This window comes from Ovis canadensis, chromosome 1 (genome assembly GCF_042477335.2).
Source record: "Ovis canadensis isolate MfBH-ARS-UI-01 breed Bighorn chromosome 1, ARS-UI_OviCan_v2, whole genome shotgun sequence".
Classification (NCBI taxonomy): Eukaryota; Metazoa; Chordata; class Mammalia; order Artiodactyla; family Bovidae; genus Ovis; species Ovis canadensis.
The window spans coordinates 113,405,893-113,429,278 of record NC_091245.1 but is presented as its reverse complement, the minus strand read 5'-3'; the positions used below and the strand labels follow the sequence as shown (position 1 = coordinate 113,429,278).

At 39.5% G+C, this 23,386-nt stretch overlaps 1 protein-coding gene and 1 long non-coding RNA gene across 3 annotated transcripts in view; both read left to right on the top strand.

Moving 5' to 3' along the window:
• The window catches only part of CFAP126 (cilia and flagella associated protein 126), a 28,256-nt gene that overhangs the window by 2,697 nt on the left and 2,173 nt on the right, over positions 1-23,386 (top strand). Inside the window, exons 2-3 of one of the 2 annotated variants that reach the window (XM_069546946.1) lie at positions 3,331-3,386; positions 23,248-23,310. In XM_069546946.1, the coding sequence (XP_069403047.1) occupies positions 3,331-3,386; positions 23,248-23,310 (119 nt within the window). Of the gene's footprint in view, positions 1-3,330; positions 3,387-21,523; positions 21,706-23,247; positions 23,311-23,386 lie in introns of those variants that run through there. The other variant, XM_069546955.1, reaches the window with a different exon arrangement.
• On the top strand, positions 8,765-13,206 carry LOC138417180 (uncharacterized). The gene is made up of 3 exons (XR_011248020.1): positions 8,765-8,819; positions 11,936-12,033; positions 12,663-13,206. It is a non-coding gene; the product is annotated as an uncharacterized lncRNA (long non-coding RNA).

The following is a 23,386-nucleotide window of genomic DNA, read 5'->3' as shown; positions in this document are numbered from 1 at the left end:
CAGGGTAGGTCAATTATAACATAGGCTACATTTTTTCCTGTGCGTTGTTGTTGTTCAGTCACTAAGTCATGTCTGACTCTTCAAACCTGTGAACTGTAGCATGTCGGGCTTCCCTGTCCTTCACTGTCTCTGGGAGTTTGCTCAAACTCATGACCATTGAGTCAGCGATACCATCCAACCATCTCATCCTCTGTTGCCCGCTTCTCCTTGTGCCCTCTCTGAATGTAATGAGTAAATTGTGAGCCACTACACGTGTACAAGCTAGATGTAGAAAAGGCAGAGGAACAAGAGATCAAATTGCCAACACCCGTTGGCTCATAGAAAGAGCAAGAGAATTCCTGAAAAACATCTATTTCTGCTTCATTGACTCCACTAAAGCCTTTGAATGTGTGGATCACAACAAACTGTGGAAAATTCTTAAAGAGATGGGAATACTAGATCACCTGACCTGTCTCCTGAGAAAGCTGTATGCAGGTCAAGATGCAACAGTTAGAACCAGACAGGGAGAATGGACTGGTTCCAAATTAGGAAAGGAGTATGTCAAAGCTGTATATTGCCACTCTGTTTTTTTTAATTTACATAGAGAATACATCATGCGAAATGCCAGGCCAGATTAATCACAAGCTGGAATCAAGATTGCCAGGAGAAATATCAATAACCTCAGAAATGCAGATGACACCCTACTGGCAGAAAACAAAGAGAAACTAAAGAACCTCTTAATGAAGGTGAAAAAGGAGAGTGAAAACCTGGCTTAAAACTCAACATTTAAAAATCTAAGATCATAGCATCCGGACCCATCACTTCATGGCAAATAGATGTAGAAAAAATGGAAACAGTCACTTTCTTGGGCTCCAAAATCACTGCAGATGATGACTGTAGCCATGAAATTAAAAGACGCTTACTCCCTGGAAGGAAAGCTATGACAAACACAGACAGGAAAGCGATGACAAACACAGAGACAGGAAAGCGATGACAAACACAGAGACATCACTTTGTCAACAAAGGTCTGTCTCGTTGAAGCTATGGTTTTTCCAGTGGTCATGTAGTAGTGACAGCTGGACCATAAAGAAGACTGAACACTGAAGAATTTACAGAGTTCTCAAGAGGCGGGTCAGGTGGTCTCTATTCCCATCTCTTTCAGAATTTTCCCCAGTTTATTGTGATACACACAGTCAAAGGCTTTGGCATAGTCAATAAACAGAAATAAATGTTTTTCTGGAACTCTCTTGCTTTTTCCATGATCCAGCGGATGTTGGCAATTTGATCTCTGGTTCCTCTGCCTTTTCTAAAACCACTTGAACATCTGGAAGTTCACAGTTCACGTATTGCTGAAGCCTGGCTTGGAGAATTTTGAGCATTACTTTACTAGCGTGTGAGATGAGTGCAATTGTGTGGTAGTTTGAGCATTCTTTGGCATTTCCTTTCTTTGGGATTGGAATGGAAACTGACCTTTTCCAGTCCTGTGGTCACTGCTGAGTTTTCCAAATTTGCTGGCATTCTTCAACTTACTGGCTGTATATCTTGGACATATTGTTTAAGCTTCCTATATTTCAATTTTCACATATACAAAATGTACTAATATTATTCTCACTTTACATGGGGCTTGCAAAACTTAAGTTTAAAAACTTTGGCTCTAATAGCTCAAAAATTTTGATAATTGTGAGAGTGAAAACTTTGATCTAGACTTTTTAGGAAATCAGTGACTTGGCCTGATTTCTGACAAAAGAAGAAGGAGAGGATAAAATTTGGGAGTGGTCTGAGGCAGTATGTTCTTGGAGAAGAGGACATTTGAGTGATTCATGCATGTGAAAAGGAGGGACATAGAACTCTGGAGAGGTGTGTTCCTGCTGGTACTTAAAATTAGACCTGAGATCTAATCCTAGTATCATTCATTAGTACCTAGTCTCATTATTTCTTGGCAGTCTTGAGTAGAGTTCACTTTACACATTACTTAAAAAAATTTTCTTATTATAAAATACATATAAAATTTATCATCTTAGATGAACTGCTTTAAGTGTACAGTTCGTATTGTTGTGTGACCATCACCCTTATCCATTTCCAGAATTCTTTTCATCTTGCAAAACTGAAACTCTGTACCTATTAAACAATAACTCCCCATGCCCACTACCTGCCCTCCCAGCCCCCATCTGTAGAATTCTACTTTCTGCTTCTGTGATGTTTGATCATTAACTACCTCATATAAATGGAATCGGTATTTTCAGTATTTTTCTTTTTGTGACAGGCTTATTTCATTTAGCATAATGTCTTCAAGGTTCATTCATTGTTATAGCATATGTCAGGATTTCATGCTTTTTTAGGGCTAGTAATATTTCATTGTATAAACTTCACATTATTTTTTGTTGTATCAAGAACTTTGTCCCTTTATAACATGTTTCTTATATTTTGCACATAGGAAGGGTCACTGTACATAGTCAGGTCAGCGTTTTCCCTCTGGGATTTCAGTTCACCTTTTAAAGGGAGGAAGTAAAGGCAGAACAAAGACAGAAGTGGGAATGGACTAAAATAATCATCCAAATGACTAATTATTTCCTGGACAGTATTCCCGGCTAGATATGTAAAACAGCAGGCCCCCAGAGCTAAATTAAGGAGTTAGATTTGGGGGAAGGGTGTTATCAACTCATATATTTATTGTTAACAGCTTTATTGAGATATAATTCATAGACCATACAATTCATTCATTTAATATTATTTAATTCATTCATTTAAGTTCATGACTTTTCACATATTCAGACTTGTACAATTGTTATCACAAAATCTTAGAAAATTTTCATAGTCCCTGAAAGAAATCTTGTACCAATTTGCCATTATCCCCAGTTCCCTCCTCAGCCCTGTGCAACAGTTAATCTACTTTCTGTCCATACAGGGATGCCTATTCTGGAAGTTTCATGTAAATGAAATCATATAATATGTGGTTCTTTGTGACTGGCCTCTTTCACTTAGTTCAAGGTTCATCCATGTTACAGCGTGTATTGATAATTCATTTCTTTGTTAACCCAATGAGAGAAATAATAGCAGGAATTCATTTCTTTTTATTACTCAATAATATTCCATTCTGTTGATTATCCTGCATTTTATCATCGGTTTTTGGACATTAGAGTTGTTCCTACTTTTTAGCTATTATGAGTATTGCTGCTTTGAATATTCATGTATAAAGTATGTGGACCTATGTTTTCATTTCTCTTAGGTATATACCTAGAGGTGGATTTTTTAAATGTTTTTATTTTATATTGGAGTATAGTTGATTTATAATGTGTCAGTTTTAGACATACAGCTGAATGATTAGTCATACACATATCCCTTCTTTTTCAGATTCTTTTCCCATATATGTTGTTACAGAATACCGAGTACAGTTTCTGTGCTATACAGTAAGTGCTTGTTGATTATCTGTTTATATGTGTGTGTGTGTGTGTATGTGTTTGTGTGTGTGTATATATATATAGTAGTGTGTACACATTAATCCCAAACTCTTAATTTATCCTTCTCCTGCAAGGAGTTAGATTTTATAGGACCAGAAAATGAATTTAGGAAACTAAACTCACTGTTCACTTCTTTTTGTATTCTCATTTAAAACTGTGATGGAGATTGGAGATACATGCTGAGGTGGCAACCACTGAGCATTCTCTACAAGCCGCCATGTGACAGAGAGAGGGAAGGATGGCATACACTTTCAGCAACTGGAGCAGATGTTAGGAGAATTTCTACTCTAAAGGAGTTTTCCTCTGAGTAGTACCCACTCTGTGAGGTCAGATGAGACCCAGGACAGCCCAGAACACAGGACCCTCCCCCGTATCCCCACAGACCACTGTCAGTGTGGGCTCGTCTCTGATTCTCCTCCCCTGCCGGGACCGGAAGAGACCGCGCCTGCACCTTTCCCCATGAGCAGCCTCTGAGGAGGCAGGGCTTTCACACATCTGACCCCAGGGTCAGTGGGTCTCTGCGAGAGCTGCCGGACTTCACCCTCATCACACCTTATCTGGCTCAGGAGAATCTCTCTTCATCTACTCCTCGCTACTTCCCGCCCAGATTTTCCCCTAAAGCAACTCCTTGGGGGGAGCTATTTCGCTGAGTACACAGTGACCCTGACATATTAATCACGTCTTTCTGGGCAGAGGTGGTGGCAATCCTCCAACAGGAACTTGAAGTTCCTTCCCTGTTCTGGGTTGAACAACCAGATTTTCTTGGCTCTTAGAGTCGCTCATGTCTCTCCTCCCCACTCCACGCCCAACCCCATCCCGGCTTCCTTTTATTTATTTTTTAAAATTAATTAATGTATTTTAATTGGAGGCTAATTACTTTACAATATTGTAGTGATTTTTGCCGTACATTGACGTGAATCACCAGCTTCCTTGTAAAACTTGACTTTGTCCCTGACTCTGGACTTTAATACTGACGTCATTTAAGGATTTGGAGACAATGGGCAAAACATTTCTTCCTTTGTAGTGTAGGGGGACTAGCTGGAAAACTAATCTCCACTAGAGGGAGACTTCATCTTAAGAAAGAAAATGATAGGAAGTTTGTGATGTTTAATGGAAGTAGATGAAATATAGACCATGCAGAGGAAGTATATAACTCCTTTATATAGCTGTGCATTTAGCCAACTATCTCTTCTTTTTTTAAAATAAAGCTGTTATTTTCACATTGTTTTCACAATGATAATTCATTTTATGTAGGAATTACTCTATGTTTTAACTTAATTTTATAATTATGTAAAATATTTACATAATTTACTTCCCTGGTGGCTCAGATGGTAAAAGCCTCTGCCTACAATGCAGGAGACCTGGGTTCTATCCCTGGGTCAGGAAGATCCCTTGGAGAAGGAAATGGCAGCCCACTCCAGTATTCTTGCCTAGAAAATCCCATGGACAGAGAAGCCTGGTAGGCTACAGTCCATGAGCTTGCAAAGATCGGACACGACTGAGCGACTTCACTTCCTTTCACTTTTCTTTAGTTTTATAATTCTGTAAAATATTTACGTATTTTTCATATGTAACATTTGAGGGGCTTCCCTGGTGGTTCAGTTGGAAAAGAATCCGCCTGCAATGCGGGATACCTGGGTTTGATCCCTGGATTAGGAAGATCCTCTGGAGAAGGGAAAGGCTACCCACTCCAGTATTCTTGCCTGGAGAATTCCATGGGCAGAGAAGTCTAGTGGGCTAATGTCCATGGGGTCGCAGAGTCGGACACAACTGAGTGATTAAGCACACACATAAAATATTTACATGGATCTAAAATCAACTGTACAAAACAAAGTATATTCAAAGAAGCTTATCTTCTGTCTTTTCTGCATTATTTCTTCTCTCTCTCTCTCTAAAGGTAATCTCTAATCATACCACTTATTTTTCCTATGTTATTTTTTCTATTAGTAACACACATGTTTATCAGTTCAGTTCAGTCAGGTAGCTCAGTCATGTCTGACCCTTTGTGACCCCACGGACTATAGCACACCAGGCTTCCCTGTTCATCACCAACTCCTGGAGATTACTCAGACTCATGTCTATTGAGTAAGTGATGCCATCTAACCATCTCATCCTCTGTCGTCCCCTTCTCCCGCCTTCAGTTTTTCCCAGCATCAGAGTCTTTTCTAACGAGTAATTCTTCCCATCAGGTGGCCAAAGTATTGGAGTTTCAGCTTCAGCACCAGTTCTTCCAATGAATATTCAGGACTGATTTCCTTTAGGATGGACTGGTTGGATCTCCTTGCTGTCCAAGGGACTCTCAAGAGTCTCCTTCAACACCACAGTTCAAAAGCATCAATTCTTCGGTGCTGAGCTTTCTTTATAGTCCAACTCTCACATCCATACATGACCACTGGAAAAACCATAGCCTTGACTTTGTTGGCAAAGTAATGTCTCTGCTTTTTAATATGCTGTCTAGGTTGATCATAACTTTTCCAAGAAGCAAACGTCTTTTAATTTCATGGCTGCAGTGATTTTGGAGCCCAGAAAAATAAAGTCAGCCACTGTTTCCCCATCTGTTTGCCATGAAGTGATGGGACCAGATGGCATGATCTTAGTTTTCTGAATGCTGAGTATTAAGCCAACTTTTTCACTCTCCTCTTTCACTTTCTTTAAGAGGCTCTTTAGTTCCTCTTCGCTTTCTGCCCTAAATGTGGTATCATCTGCACATCTAAGGTTATTTATATTTCTCTGGCAGTCTTGATACCAGCTTGTCCTTCATCCAGTCCAGCATTTGTTATGATGTACTCTGCATATAAGTTAAAGCAGGGTGACAATATGCAGCCTTGATGTACTCCTTTCTGGATTTGGGACCAGTCTGTTGTTCCATGTCCAGTTCTAACTGTTGCTTCTTGACCTGCATACAAATTTCTCAGGAGGCAGAGCAGGTGGTCTGGTATTCCCATCTCTTTAAGAATTTTCCACGGTTTGTTGTGATCCACACAGTCAAAGGCTTTGGCGTAGTCACTAAAGCAGAAGTAGATGTTTTTCTGAAACTGTCTCGCTTTTTCAGTGATCCAACAGATGTTGGCAATTTGATCTCTGGTTCCTCTGCCCTTTTTTTATATCTCCTTTTAAATATAAACAATAGCGCACTATTCACATGCCCTCCACCTTTCTTTATTCACTTAAAAGTATTTCTTGGCTATCACTCCATAACAGCGTCTTCCCCACTGCTTTTTTACAGTAAAAAAGTACTGTATAGTACTCCTTTTTGTGGAGGTACCATATTACTGGCAGACAGTTAGGTTGTTTCCAGTCTGTAGCTATTACAAATAAGGTTGTATATAATTGTGTACACTTTTCATACTTCTGTTGGAGTATCTTTGGGATAGATTTCTAAAAACGGATTGCTTAATCAAAAGGCACTGATAATCGTGCTAGTTAGATACTGTCAAAGTCTCCATTGTGTAGGCTGTAACATTTTACATTTTCGTACTCAGCATATGAGAATGCCTGTTTCCTCACAGACTCATCAACAGAGTATGATATCAAAGTTTTGGATGTATTCAGTCTCATGGGTAAGATGTGCTATCTCCGTGTACTTTTAATTTCCATGTTTTTAAAATTATGAGCAATACTGAACATTTTTCACATGGTTAACAGAAATTTGTATGTCTTTCTCTGTGATAGGCTCATTTTATCAATTCATCTTTGGAGATGAGTATACATTTTTTTTTTTTACCTTGGATCCATTAATATGATTTACTACATTAATGAATTTCCTTTGACTCACCATTTTTGCATCCATGGAGTATTTCCCACTTGTTTATGATACAAATTTTTTAATGTACTATTGGCTTCTGTTTGCTAATATCTTATTTAAGATTTTTATATCAGTATTAACAAGTGAAGTTGATCTATTTTGTTCAGCCTTTGTCATGATTCCAAAATTTAGGTTTGGGAATCAATATTACACTCACTTTGGAAAATGATTTTGAAAATGTTCCTCTTTTGCCATGTTCGAAAATAGCTTGAAAAGCTAAGGATTTAATTTTTTTAAGTTTAATATTATCTTCTGTGAAACTATCTGGATCTGTTTTGTTTCGTGGGGTAAGTCTAATCAGTTTCTCTAATTCTTTTATGTTAAATGGTCTGTTTTTACTTTGTGTCCACATGAATCAATTCTATTAAACTGGGATTTTACACAAAATTATGTACATAATGTAGATTTTCAAACATATTTACAGAGACTATTAAGTTCCTCTTCTATGTCTCTTTCTTTCTAGTTTTATGTATTTGTGCTGAAATTTCCCCCCTCTTTGTTTTTTGAGTGGTTCAGCTAAGAAGTTGTCAATTTAGTTTTTTCAAAGAAACATTTTTGGATTTATTTGTTAGTTCTACTTTTGTTGTTGTTTTCAAACCCAGGAGTCACTGACTTTCTTTTGACTGATTTCTTCCTTTTGCTGTTATTTGATTTGCTTTGCTTTTCCCCCTAGTTTTTGGAGTCATAATGTTTCTCATTTATTTTTGCTTTTAAACTTTTATTCATTTATTAGTATAAATCTTTCTCTGACAGCTGTTTTAACTATTTCCCATAATTCTTGTTTTCATTATTAATATTTTCCATTTGTTTTGCATTTCTCCTTTGACCCAGAAGTGGTTAACAGGAGGCTTTTAAATTTCCCACTTGGAAATTTAAATTGGACTTTATTGAGATTTTTTTTTTCTGTGGCCAAAAATGTTTCCAGGTGGCACAGGTGGTAAAGAATCTGCCAGTGTAGGAGACTCAAGAGACATGGATCCCTGGGTCAGAAGGAAATGGCAACCCACTCCAGCATTTCTTGCCTGGAAAATTCCAAGGACAGAGGAGCCTGGTGGGCTACAGTCTGTGGGGTCACAAAGAGTCGGACATGACTGAGCACACACATGCCAAGCTTTTGTGAATCCTTTATATGCATCTGTTGGTATGTGTGGGGGTCCATATTCTCTACTATCAAGTCTCAGAGTTTAATATATTTCAAATATGCCTTGTTTATTGTGGTGTTTAGGTTGTCTGTATCTGTACTAATTTCTTGTCATTTTCTCTCCCTAGATCTGAAAGGTTTGTTACAGTTCTTCTTCTTGTTGTTTCTGTTTCTCCCATTTTAAGTATGATTCTTCTGATTTTTTAATTGTGGTAAAAATTTCTTTATTTCTTTTAAGCCTTTTAAGTCAGAATCCTACTTTCTTGGGTAATTACAATTGCAACCCCCGCTTAAATTACAGAAAAAATTCTGGTACATTTTTAGTCATTTATTTTTAGGCTTCCTGAATCTCTTCAATTTAGATATATTTCTTTTATACAGCATAGTGTTGGAATTCGCTTTTGTGGTCAATATGAAACTCATTTTAACAGGTGAGGTAAGCTTGTTTATATATTTATTGATGTAGTCAATATGTCTGGCCTTAGATCCGCCTTACTTTTTAAAAAAAGTGATTCATTTTTGGTTGCACTGAGTCTGTGTTGCTGTATGCAGGCGTTCGCTAGTAGCAGAAAGTGGGGGCCACTCTGATTGGCATCTGGGGGCCTCTCACTGCATTGGCGTTCCTTGTGGTGCATTTGCTCTAAGAGCACAGGCTTCACTGGCTGAGGCATGTGGGCTCAGCAGTTCTGGGGTAAAAACAGCCTTCGTTGCTGCGTGGCATGTGGAATCTTCCCCCACCAGGGATCGAACTCATGCCCCCTGCATTGCGTGGCAGGTTCTTAGCCACTGTACTACCAGGGGAGTCCTGCCTTACGGTTTTATGTTACATACTTTTTGTATATTTAGGTCTCTCACCATATGATCTATTTCATTTGCTTCCTCCGTCCTTTTTAAACATATCTTCTGGTATTTAAAAGAGTTTATATTTTTGTTCTAATGGTTAACTTTATCCTAATACTTTTATTATATAATACCTAAGTTCTGTCTCTTTTTGGCTATTGTCTATATGAGCATGTGAGATGATCAAAAATGTATATATTGGTCTCTGCCCACGTTTTTCCCACACAGCTCCTGACCCTGGTAAATACCTAAGTGATAAAGGTTCTAGGAGCATCTTTTATGCTAACATTTGGTGTTTGATTCTGGTTCCTAACAGAGTGCTTGGAATTTCCTGGGTAATAGGGGTGCTTTTGTTCCCAGCAAGGTGATTCTTGGTGGGCTCCTGGATGAAAGCTGGTCGCAGAAAGACCAAATTGTGATTAGAGACTTAGAATTCAACCCCACCCCCATTCTCTGTATAAGGGAGAGGTGCTGGAAGTGGAGTTAAGGATGGATTAGGCCTGTGTGATAAAGCCTCCATGGAAACCCCAATAAGATAAGTAAGGTTTGGAGAGTTTCCAGGGAGAGTGGCAGGCCTGCAGAGGATATGGGAGCTTCACACTGCTTCCCACACGCCTTTCCTGAGCATCTCTTCCATCTGGAGGTTCATCAGTATCCTTTATCTTATTCTTTTAAAAATTTTTATTTTGGCTGTTCTGGGTCCTTGTGGCAGCACACAGGTTCTTTGTCGCATCTTCGGACTTCTCTTTATGTGCCACACAGACTTAGCTGCTCTGTGGCACATCGGATCTTAGTTGACCGACCAGGGTTTGAGCCCAGGTCCCCTGCATTGCATGGTGGATTCTTAACCACTAGACTACCAGGGAAGTCCCCTCTCATTGCCTTTTATAAAAAGCAGTAAAGAGTACTTTCTTGAGTTCCGTGAGCCATTCTAGCAAATTACCTAAACTTAAGGAGAGGATTATGGGAACCTCTGACTTATAGCTGATTGATCAGAAGCACAAGTAGCAACCTGGACTTGCAGTTGGCATCTGAAGGGTAGGAGGGCAGGCAGTCTTGTGGGACTGAGCCCTTAACCTGTGGGGTCTGATGCTGTCACCAGATATTATCTCCCTGAGCTCAATTGTAGGATACCCAGCTTGTGTCATGGAATTACTTGTATGAGTAAACCCCCCCCACATCTGGTGTCAGAAGCGTTATTAATGAGATAGTAGCGTGACAGTAAAGGAGGACTGAAATTTTTCCTAATATAGGGAGCAATATTGAAAAACTACCCAGGAATCTCTTAACCCCACCCCTCCACCTGCTCACCTATTGCTTTCCTCTAGCATCTTCATATGTGGTACTTAGTATGTATATACTCAGTCACATCCAACTCTTTGCAACCCCATTACAGGAATGAAAATAGGGTCAGAAATTTGTAATCTATAGAGAATTTTTGAAATCGTTTCTATATTTGCAGCCATCCATTTCTTCAATGTTTACTGTGTACAGAACTATGTCTTCAGTTCCTATAAAGGAATATATAGAAAACAGGAAGTTTAAATAGTTCAAAGTTGGGCCAATAGCTGGATGGATAAGATCCTGTTAGCTCAGGAAAACGGGTGAAAGCCAAGTCTCCACTCTAAGACCCACCATCACGTGCCCCAGTGAAATAGCATGCAGGGCACTTTGGAGCCATCTGGAAGAAACCTTCAAAAGCTGTTTGCTAAACTATGTAATAGATGAGATGACACCACTCTAATGGTAGAAAGTGAAGAGGAACTAAAGAGCCTCTTGATGAAGTGAAAGAAGAGAGTGAAAAGCTGGCTTGAAATTCAGTATTCAAAAAACTAAGATCATGTCATCTGGTCTCACCACTTCAAGAAAAAAATAGAAGGGGAAAAACTGGAAGCAGTGACAGATTTTATTTTCTTGGGCTCCAATATCACTGTGGAAAGTAACTGCAGCCATGAAATTAAAAGATGCTTGCTCTTTGGAAGAAAAGCTATGACAAACCTAGATAGCATGTTAAAAAGTAGAGACATCACTCTGCCAACAAAGATACATATAATCAAAGATATGGTTTTTCCAGTAGTCATGTATAAATGTGAAAGTTGTTCCATAAAGAAAGCTGAGTGCCTAATAATTGATGCTTTAGGATTTGTGGTGCTGGAGAAAACTCTTGAGAAGCTGAAGCTCCAATCCTTTGGCTACTTGATGCTAAGAGCTGACTCATTAGAAAAGAACCCGATGCTAGGAAAGACTGAGAGCAAAAGAAGAGGGCGACAGAGGATGAGATGTTTAGATAGCATCTCGGACTCAATGCACATGAACCTGAGCAAACTCTGGGGGATGGGAAGGACAGGGATTCCTGGCATGCTGCAGTCCATGGGGTCTCAAATAGTCGGACATGACTTGGCGACTGAACAGCAACAACCAAGTTTTTACTACTGAGGCTACTAATGATTCTTCTGGTTTTAAAATTGCCATGGGGGGAATTCCCTGGCCATCCAGTGGTTAGGACTCCGAGATTTCACTGCCAAGGGCCTGGGTTCAATTCCTGGTTGGGGAACTAAGATCCTGCAAGCAGCATGACAAAAAAGGGGGGAAAAATTGCCATAGGAAGTAAAATACACTGAAAGTTCAAGTAGAAACTTTTGACTGTTACCAATTAGAAAGCACTAAATGAGATAGTTTACCTAACAATGCAAATTTTTCTTTAATGTCTAGGAAGAGATGCAGGATAAAAGCAAACTTGGAGATCTAACCTATCTGTCAAGGCTTCAAGATCTCTGATACATGGCTGGAGAGGATATGACCTCTAGAAGGTAATTTGGCAGTATCTATCAAATTGCACATAACTTTTGACTTCACAATTTTATTTCTATAAATTTATCATACTCACACAACGAAAAACAACACATGTACAAAGTTAGTCATTGCTGCATTGTGATAGCAAAAGTTTAAAAACAAACTAAATGTTCAACAACAGAAAACTGGTTAGATAAATTATAATACATCATCAGTGTGATACTATGCAGCTGTAAAAAAGCAAGGAAGCTCTTTATGCACTAATATTTAATGATATTCAAAATATATCTTTTGATCTTACAAACGAAGTAGTATAGTACTCTTGCCTGGAAAATCCCATGGATGGAGGAGCCTGATGGGCTGCAGTCCATGGATCACTAAGAGTCGCACACGACTGAGTGACTTCCCTTTCACTTTTCACTTTCATGCATTGGAGAAGGAAATGGCAACCCACTCCAGTGTTCTTGCCTGGAGAATCCCAGGGACGGGGGAGCCCGTTGGGCTGCCATCTGTGGGGTCACACAGAGTCGGACACGACTGAAGTGACTTAGCAATATATGAAAAAGGTAATGAATAAAATATATTTTTCTATGTATTATTTCTATCCTTTAAAAAATTTGTTTTATTTTTGTTTCATTTTGTGAAGCATGTGGGATTTCAGTTCCCTGATCAAAGAACAACTGTGCCCCTTGCATTGGGAGCATGGAGTCTTAACCGCTAGACCGCCAGGAAATCCCTATTATTTCTATTCTGGAATCTGCACAGAAGCATGGGAAACTACACAGAAAACTAACAACTGACTGTGGGAAAGTTATTACCTACTCGTTTAAAAGAAGATCCACTGCTTCAAAGCAGAAGTTTTACTTCTATGGCCTCTCTCCACTTCAACTGACCAGCATTCTTTCTGTCCTTCCCATTCTCTCCTACTGTATTAGTTAAGACTCTATCTTATAAGGTTACAAGAAAGGTATGAACCCAAGTTATCTCAGGATGGTGGCTGTCAGTGAGGAAGCAAATCAGTTGGCTGACTTGCAGAGAAAGAAGAGATGGAGGAAAAAAATCTCCCTTCCTGATCATGTTCTATCCTCCAGATTCTAATACCCTCTGAGGCCCAAACTATACTTTCTACTTTTGAAATCTGTTGTAAATATCCTATAACTTTATATTAAATTCCCCCCTTTTCTGTTTCAGGTATCCTGAATATGTACTTCTTTTTACTGGGCATTCTTGAGCCAATAATAATGCTAAAATTATTGAACACTCCCTATGCATCAAGCACCTACTAGGCATGTTATGTATGTTTAATGCTCAAAACTAAAATTATGCTCATTTCACACCATAAGGGTACTCAGATCCAGGAAGATCAACTAACTTATCCAAAGTCACACATTTAAGCAGAACTAGAATTTAATCCATGCAATCTGATTCCAGTGCTCAACGTGGTGGCTGCCCTCAATTACACAGTTCATACATTTCCTCTAGACACAGAGTAAATTTGTTGTTCAATGGCAGATGATCCCAATCCAAATAAAAGATTTCCTAATGGTCTAAGGAACAGTATGAAAAGGCAAAAAGATAGGACACTGAAAAATGAACTCCCCAGGTCGGTAGGTGCCCAATATGCTAGTGGAGATGGGTGAAGAAATAACTCCAGAAAGAATGAAGAGACAGAGCCAAAGCAAAAACAACACCCAGTTGTGGATGTGACTGGTGATAGAAGCAAGATCCAATGCTGTAAAGAGCAACATTGCAGAGGAACCTGGAATGTCAGGTCCATGAATCAAGGTAAATTGGAAGTGGCCAAACAAGAGATGGCAAGAGTGAACATTGACATTTTAGGAATCAGCTAAATAAAGTGGACTGGAATGGGTGAATTTAACTCAGATGACCATTATATCTACTGCAGGCAGGAATCCCTCAGAAGAAATGGAATAGCCCTAATAGTCAACCAAAGAGTCCGAAATGCAGTATTTGGATGCAATCTCAAAAATGACAGAACGATCTCTATTCGTTTCCAAGACAAACCATTCAGTATCACAGTAATCCAGGTCTATGCCTCAACCAGTAATGCTGAAGAAGCTGAAGTTGAACAGTTCTATGAAGACCTACAAGACCTTCACAAAAAACTAAAAGACATCCTTTTCATTATAGGGGACTGGAATGCAAAAGTAGGAAGTCAACAGATATCTGGAGTAACAGGAAAGTTTGGCCTTGGAGTACAAAATGAAGCAGGGCAAAGGCTAACAGAGTTTTGCCAAGAGAATGCACTGGTCATAGCAAACACTTTCTTCCAACAACATAAGCTACTACATATGGACCTCACCAGATGATCAACACCAAAATCAGATTGATTATATTCTTTGCAGCCAAAGATGGAGAAGCTCTATACAGTCAGCAAACACAAGACTGGGAGCTGACTGTGATTCAGATCATGAACTCCTTATTGCCAAATTCAGACTTAAATTGAAGAAAGTGGGGAAAGCCACTAGACCATTCAGGTATGACCTAAATCAAATCCCTTATGATTATACAGTGGAAGTGACAAATAGATTCAAGGGATTAGATCTGATAGAAAGAGTGCCTGATGAACTATGGATGGAGGTTCATGACATTGTACAGGAGACAGGGATCAGGACCATCCCCAAGAAAAAAAATGCAAAAAGGCAAAATGATTGTCTGAGGAGGCCTTACAAATAGCCGAGAAGGGAAGAAACACTAAAGGCAATGGAGAAAAGGAAAGATACACCCATCTGAATGCAGAGTTCCAAAGAATAGCAAGGAGAGATAAGAAGCCTTCCTCAGTGATCAATGAAAAGAAGTAAGAAGAAAACAATAGAATGGGAAAGACTAGAGATCTCTTCAAGAAAATTAAAGATACCAAGGGAATATTTCATGCAAAGATGGGTACGATAAAGGAAAGAAATGGTATGCACCTAATAGAAGCAGAAGATATTAAGAAGAGGTGGCAAAAATACACAGAAGAACTATACAAAAAAGATCAACATGACCCAGATAACCACGATGGTGTGATCACTCACCTAGTGCCAGACATCCTGGAGTGCAAAGTCAAGTGGGCCTTAGGAAACATCACTACGAACAAAGCTAGTGGAGGTAATGGAATTCTAGTTGATCTATTTCAAATCCTAAAAGATGATGCTTTGAAAGTGCTGCACTCAATATGCCAGCAAATTTGGAAAACTCAGCACTGGCCACAGGACTAGAAAAGGTCAGTTTTCATTCCAGTCCCCAAAAAGGCAATGCCAAAGAATGTTCAAACTATTGCACAATTGCACTCATCTCACATGCTAGCAAAGTAATGCCCAACATTCTTCAAGCCAGGCTTCAATAGTACATGAACCAAGAAATCCATTAGTTCAAACTGGATTTAGAAAAGGCAGAGGAACCAGAGATCAAATTGCCAACATCTGCTGGATCATCGAAAAAGTGAGAGAGTTCCAGAAAAACATCTACTTCTGCTTTATTGACTACGCCAAAGCCTTTGACTATGTGGATCACAACAAACTGTGGAAAGAGATGGGAATACTGTCTTCTTAAAGAGATGGGAATACCAGACCACCTGACCTGCATCCTGAGAAATCTGTATGCAGGTCAAGAAGCAACAGTTAAAATTGGACATGGAACACAGACTGGTTCCAAATCTGGAAAGGAGTACGTCAAGGCTGCATATTGTCACCCTTCTTATTTAACTCATATGCAGAGTACATCATGCAAAATGCCGGGCTGGATGAAGCACAAGCTGGAATCAAGATTGCCAGGAGAAATATCAATAACCTCAGATATGCAGATGACACCACCCTCATGGCAGAAAGTGAAGAAGAACTAAAGAGCCTCTTAAAGAAAGTGAAAGAGGAGAGTGAAAAAGTTGGCTTAAAATGCAGCATTCAGAAAACTAAGATCATGACATCTGGTCCCATCTCCTCATGGCAAATAGATGGGGCAACAATGGAAACAGTGACAGACTTTATTTTTTGGGCCCCCAAATCATTGCAGATGATGGTATTGGTAGCCAGGAAATTAAAAGATGCTTGCTCCTTGGAAGGAAAGCTATGACCAACCTAGTTCCAGTTCAGCCACTCAGTCGTGTCCGACTCTTTGCAACCTCATGAACTGCAGCACACCAGGCCTCCCTGTCCATCACCAACTCCTGGAGTTCATGCAAACCCATGTCCATTGAGTGTGTGATGCCATCCAGCCATCTCATCCTCTGTCATCCCCTTCTCCTCCTGCCCTCAATCTTTCCCAGCATCAGGGTCTTTTCAAATGAATCAGCTCTCTGCATCAGGTGGCCAAAGTATTGCAGTATTCAGCATCAGTCCCTCCAGTGAACACCCAGAACTGATCTCCTTCAGGATTGACTGGTTTGATCTCCTTGCAGTCCAAGGGACTCTCGGAGTCTTCTTCAACAGCACAATTCAAAGGCATCAATTCTTCCATTCTCAGCCTTCTTTATAGTCCAACTCTCACATCCATACATGACCGCTGGAAAAACCATAGGCTTGACTAGATGGACCTTTATTGGCAAAGTAATGTCTCTGCTTTTTAATATGCTGTCTAGATTAGTCATAACTTTTCTTTCAAGGAGCAAGCATCTTTTAATTTCATGGCTGCAATCACCATCCACAGTGATTTTGGAGCCGAGAAAAATAAAGTCAGCACTATTTCCACTGTTTCCTCATTTGCCATGAAGTGATGGGACCAGATGCCATGATCTTCATTTTCTGAATGTTGAGTTTTAAGCCAACTTTTTCACTCTCCTCTTTCACTTTCATCAAGAGGCTCTTTAGCTTCTGTTCACTTTCTGCTATAAGGGTGGTATCATCTGAATATCTGAGGTTATTGATATTCTTACCATCAATCTTGATTCCAGTGTGCTTCATCCAGCCCAGCGTTTCTCATGATGTATTCTGCATATAAGTTAAATAAACAGGGTGACAATATACAGCCTTGACATACTCCTTTTCCTATTTGGAACCAGTCTGTTGTTCCATGTCCAGTTCTAACTGTTGCTTCCTGACCTGCATACAGGTTTCTCAAGAGGCAGGTCTGGTGGTCTGGTATTCCCATCTCTTTCAGAATTTTCCACAGTTTATTGTGATCCACACAGTCAAAGGCTTTGGCATAGTCAATAAAGCAGAAATAGATGTTTTTTTGAAACTCGCTTGCTTTTTTGATGATCCACCGGATGTTGGCAATTTGGTTCCTCTGCCTTTTCTAAAACCAGCTTGAACTTCTGGAAGTTCACGGTTCACGTATTGCTGAAGCCTGGCTTAGAGAATTTTGAGCATTACTTTACTAGCGTGTGAGATGAGTGCAATTGTGTGGTAGTTTGAGCTTTCTTTGGCATTGCCTTTCTTTGGGATCAGAATGAAAACTGACCTTTTCCAGTCCTGTGGTCACTGCTGAGTTTTCCAAATTTGCTGACATACTGAGTGCAGCACTTTCACAGCATCATCTTTCAGGACTTGAAATAGCTCAACTGAAATTCCATCACTTCCACTAGCTTTGTTCGTAGTGATTCTTCCTAAGGCCCACTTAACTTCACATTCCAGGATGTCTGGCTCTAGGTGAGTGTGAGTGATCACATCTTCGTGATTATCTGGGTCATGAAGATCCCTTTTGTACAGTTCTCCTGTGTATTCTTGCCACCTCTTCTTAATATCTTCTGCTTCTGCTAGGTCCATACCATTTCTAGACAGCATATTAAAAAGCAGAGGTATTACTTTGCCAACAAAGTTCTGTCTAGTCAAAGCTATGGTTTTTCCAGTAGTCATGTATGGATGTGAGTTGGACTATAAAGAAAGCTGAGCGCAGAAGAATCAATGCTTTTGAACTGTGGTGTTGGAGAAGACTTGAGAGTCCCTTGGACTGCAAGGAGATCCAACCAGTCCATCCTAAAGGAGATCAGTCCTGAATATTCTTTGGAAGGACTGAGGTTGAAGCTAAACTCCGGTACTTTGGCCACATAATGCAAAGAACTGACTCATTAGAAGATCCTGATGCAGGGAAAGACTGAAGGCGGGAGGAGAAGGGGATGACAGGGGATGAGATGGTTGGATGGCATCACTTACTCGATGGACACGAGTTTGAGTAAGCTCCAGGAATTGGTGATGGACAGGGAAGCCTGGCATGCTGCAGTCCGTGGGGTCACAAAGAGTCTGACATGATTGAGAGACTGAACTGAACTGAACTGAATGGTCTGTTTCAGGCATTAGAGAACTGAATCAAATCATGAAAATGTGAGGCATATATTTTCAGTGGGGACTTTATGAGCCCTTCCAATTTTGAAAGAGTTGGTTTGATGAAAGAACAACAGCTGTACCTGAAGTCAAGCAGTCAATCAGAAGAATGGCTAAAATTTAATACAATTTTATTAGAAGCTTGTAAATACCTGTTACTAGTTATATTACAATTCCTGTACGTGTCTGTGAAATATTAAGTGGAGAATTCACACAGGACTCAGGCAGGATTGAACCATGGATTTTAAAGAGACACAAATAACCTAAAATGGTCACCTCTCCCCACAGAAGAATGGGCTAGAGGATCCAGAAACAGACCCAAATATTAGGGAATACAATAAAGGTGGTATTTCAAGTTGGTAGGGAAAGACGGCTTATTCAGTAAATGATGCTGAGACAAATAGGTAGGTATCTAGAGTCTGACCTCAGTTTAGTCACCAAAACAAATGCCAACAGAACAAAAATTTAAATATAAAAACTAACCAGGGGTACATACTGGAATTTACAAAAAGCTTTCAAAGCATAACATCTAACAGCACAGAAAGAGTAATATATTTGACTACATAAATATTAAGAAGCCGTGCATGGCAAAAAAAAGAAAGAAAGAAAAGAAAAGCCACAGACAAAAGTTAAATGAAAACTTGGGGGAAAATGTTTGTAACATAGTTGACAAAGGGCTGATTTCCTCAATACATAAAGTTTCAAACAGTTAATATAAATGATCAATAGCCCAATAGCAAATGGCAAAAAACATGAAAGGCTATTTTCAGGGGAAAAAAAGAGAAATAAAACATATAAACACAAGGAGGGGAAAACCTCATAATTAAAGAAATGAAAATGTAAAAAATGAAACACCATGTTTCACCTACAGTTTAAGAAGCAATACATTGTAATGGTTAAAACGGATTGCTCTAGAGTCAGAATACTTGAGATTGAATCCTGGTTCTACTCCTTACTGTGCATTCTCTTGTTTCCTAGGTCTGGGTTCTTGTGAGAACAAAATGAGAAAATATAATAAAAAGCAATGAAGACTGTGCATGCATATAGTAACCACATTAGTTCTTATTATCAGGTGGACAAAAACAGGGATACCATTGGTATAGTGTTGGAAGGGAGTGGAGAACTAGGCATTCACGCACACCACTGGCAGATGTATAAACTGGCAGGGTCTTTGAGCAGCAATTTGACACTGTCTATTAGTGTTCTAAGTTCATAAACCCTGTGAGTTTGCAGTTCACTTTTAGAATTATCCTACTAATCACATACATTCATAAAGCATGCTTTTATCTCTCTCTATATATATCTTTGTACTCATAAAGACATATACTTCTCTCTCTCTATATATATATATATCTTTATACTCATATAGGTAGATATAGATTTTCATTGCAGCAATGTATGTAACAGCAAAAGACTGGAGATGACCTAAATATCATCTAAATTAGACTAAAAAATACATGACGGTATACCCTAAAATGAAATAATATATTGTTATGAAAAAAATCCCCCAAATGGTCAAAAAAGCAAATCGCCAAACAATGTGGACAGCTTACTCCCATTAGTTTAAGAATGCCTATAATATTTCTGGAAGGAGACACAAGAAAATAATAACATTAGTTGCCTTTGAGGAGCAAGAATGGGAGCTGAAGTCAGATGGAGATTTGCTTTTCATTAAATACCTAAAATGAAACTTTTTTCCCCATGTACATTTTTTTTAATGAAACAAAAACTAGTTAATTAAAAAAAAATGAGTGCAACCATCATATAACATTGCATCTCTATCAGAAAAGCATACCAGCTAAAGACAGAAGTTCTAAGAGAGATGATGCTTGCTTAAGTATAATCATGGCTTTAGGGACCAAAATATTATCACTCTAGAGAGTGATGAGAACCACAGAAACTGAACACACGAGTCTCCTTTCCAAAGCTCATATTATCCATCTGTTAACTGCCTCTAAAATGAGAGCTGTTTCTACCTCCACCTCTGGAAGTGTATGAGTGTTCTTGTACTTGATGTATTGATTGGGATAAGGACTTTGGGGGAAGAAGGAAGGGAGAAGGACTGACAAGCATCCACTAAAACGCTCTTCTGGTTCTCAATGTTCTATTTTTTTTGGATAACTTATTTCTTAGTTTTTTTCTTTTCATCTTAACACCTTACACATAAACTTTATAATTCAGAAAGCACAATTCCACTTTCTCCCAACAACCCAGTAGATGGGGCTGATAACATCATTTTAAATGAGTCTCAGAGAGGTCACCTAATCCAACAGATACTAGGTTTGTGTCCTAGCATCACCACCCCATCTTCTAAATCTGTACTTTCCACACTACAGCGTTCTTTCATCATCTCTGCTCAATCTCATGGCACCAACTCCGGATTCCACCTCAACCCAGCCGACACCAAGCACCTGTATTCTTTGGCTCCATGATTCTAGAGCAGAGAAGGCAATGACAACCCACTCCAGTACTCTTGCCTAGAGAATCCCATGGATGGAGGAGCCTGGTAGGCTGCAGTCCACGGGGTCGCTGAGAGTTGGACACGACTGAGTGACTTCACTTTCACTTTTCACTTTCATGCATTGGGGAAGGACATGGCAACCCACTCCAGTATTCTTGCCTGGAGAATCCCAGGGACAGAGGAGCCTATTGGGCTGCCATCTATGGGGTCACACAGAGTCGGACACAACTGACACGACTTATCAGCAGCAGCATGATTCTAGAGAGTGATGGTAGAGACAGGAGTCAATTAAGGACAAAGGATAAGATATGTTTTTCTTTCTGGGGACAAATCTGAATCAACTGCTTTTTAAAACATCATTCCTTTGTTCTGAGAAAATGAAGTAGTGTACCCTGTAAACAGGGTCTAGGCAGTACTGAGCACATTATCTAGATACTTTATTCCCTTTACCTCGCTTCCCCTGTAAAGGCTCTAGTATATTATCTTCACAATACAAATGACTACAGAAATTCAGTGAAGGGATGTCAACTGCTTTATATCACACAGCTCCCATGCTCCTGTGTTGAATAAGGACTCAAACCCCAGTGTCTGGCTCTAAAGCATGTTGTTCATTATACCACTCCACCCAATGAACAAACACTGCTCTTGGGTGCCATGATTTGCTAGGGTGGTTGAAGAGCCCAGTCAAAGACAACCTGGAAGTTACACTAGAAAAGTCAGGGCCGCTATTCAACCAGTTTTCCCCCATTTATTTACTCTGTCCCTCACATCTCTAAAATGAAAATGCACCTAAGTTTCAGGGCAGAATACTGGGGGCACTATCAGCCAGTAAAATGAATAACAAGCAGCAAAAGGCAGCCCCTGCTAATTGCAAGGCTGTCCTGCAAGGGCTGCCTTCTGTGGTTGCCAGGCAACAAAGGTAAACAGCAGGAAGTGGCAGGATCATGGCCACTAACTACAGTGCCAACCAGGTAAGCACTTTTTTTCCTTTTCTTTAACATTTAATTTTGCCTTCCAGAGTCCACCTTTTGCCTGACCCCTCCCATAGGATTCTGATTACTGAATAGACAAAAAAAAAAAAAAAAGTGCTATGTGATAGTTGTTTGTTTTTTTTTTTAACCTCCTTGGCTCTCAGGGGAGGGAGGGCCCAAAGTACAAGTCATAAGTATTTCTGGGTCAAGTTTGTAGGCTCTAACCTAGAAGTCAGCAAATTTTTTTCTGAAAAGGGCCAGAGAGGAAATATTTTAGCCTCTGTGGGCCAAGTGATAAAATCAAAGATACTATATAGGTATGAGAGAAAACATTTTCCATAAAATTTTTGACAAAATTCAAAATATAATAACAGTATAATTTTTTATATTATTAATGAAAAGAATGAAATTCTTATAGGATGAGAAAATATTTTTGCTTAATTGGGATACAAATTTAGTGTTCCCTTTTATCAAATCAACTGCAAATTTTCATCTATTAAGAACAGTTCTTAGCTTTCTCAGGCCATCTCAAAACAGACAGGAGGATGGATTTGGCCCATGGGCCAGAGTTTGTTGACCCTGGTCTAGACCAGCACTATAATAAAAAGATAATGTGAATCACAGATGTAACTTCAAATTTTTAGTAGCTGCATGCTGCTGTTGCTGCTGTCACCTCAGTCGTGTCCGACTCTCTGTGACCCCACAGATGGCAGCCCACCAGGCTCCGCCATCCCTGGGATTCTCCAGGCAAGAACACAGGAGTGGGTTGCCATTTCCTTCTCCAATGCATGAAAGTGAAAAGTGAAAGTGAAGTCACTCAGTCGTGTCTGACTCTTCGCAACCCCATGGACCGCAGCCTACCAGGCTCCTCCATCCATGGGATTTTCCAGACAAGAGTACTGGAGTGGGTTGGTAGCTACATGAGAAACATTTAAAAGAAAAAGTTAATTTTAATAATATATTTAATTTAGCCTGGTAAGTCCAAAATATTTCTAACATTTAATCAATATTTTAAATTATAATTAGATGTTTCACATTCCCTTTTTTTGGTACTAAATCTTCAAAATCCAGTATTCTTTATATAGCTGACCCTTGAACAAGGCAGGGATTAGGGCACAGATCCCCACACAATTGAAAATCTGCATCTAACTTAACAGTCAGCCCTCCATATCCAGGGTTCCACATTCACAGATTCAACCAACTATTGATCATGTAGTAATATAGTACATATTTTTTGAAAAAAATCTGTAAGTTAACTTGCATATAGTTCAAACCCATGATGTTCAAGGGCTGGCTGTACATACAAAGCACCTCAATTTGGACTGGTCACATTTCCAGGGCTCAAGAGCCACACATGGCTAGTGGCTTCATGTTGGACAGCACACAGACAAAACGACTTACGTCCTCTCTGCAGTGAGTTAAAAGCTTACTTAGCATGGTTGTTCATTCCTTTGGTCTTCAAATCTAAAGAACTGTGTCTACCTATCATTTCCTGGGCTTGGGACCTTTGAGTCTCAGGGATTCTTATCTTTCTCTCCACAGTACGAAAAACCTTTCTCACCCAAGTATCTGCAGAACTGGTCTCTTGCAAAGCCAACAAAAGAGGTATTCCAGCTTCAGTGCACCCTCTTTACGTCATACTCTGTGTAATTCACTGGCACCTAAACTCTTTCAGCATTCT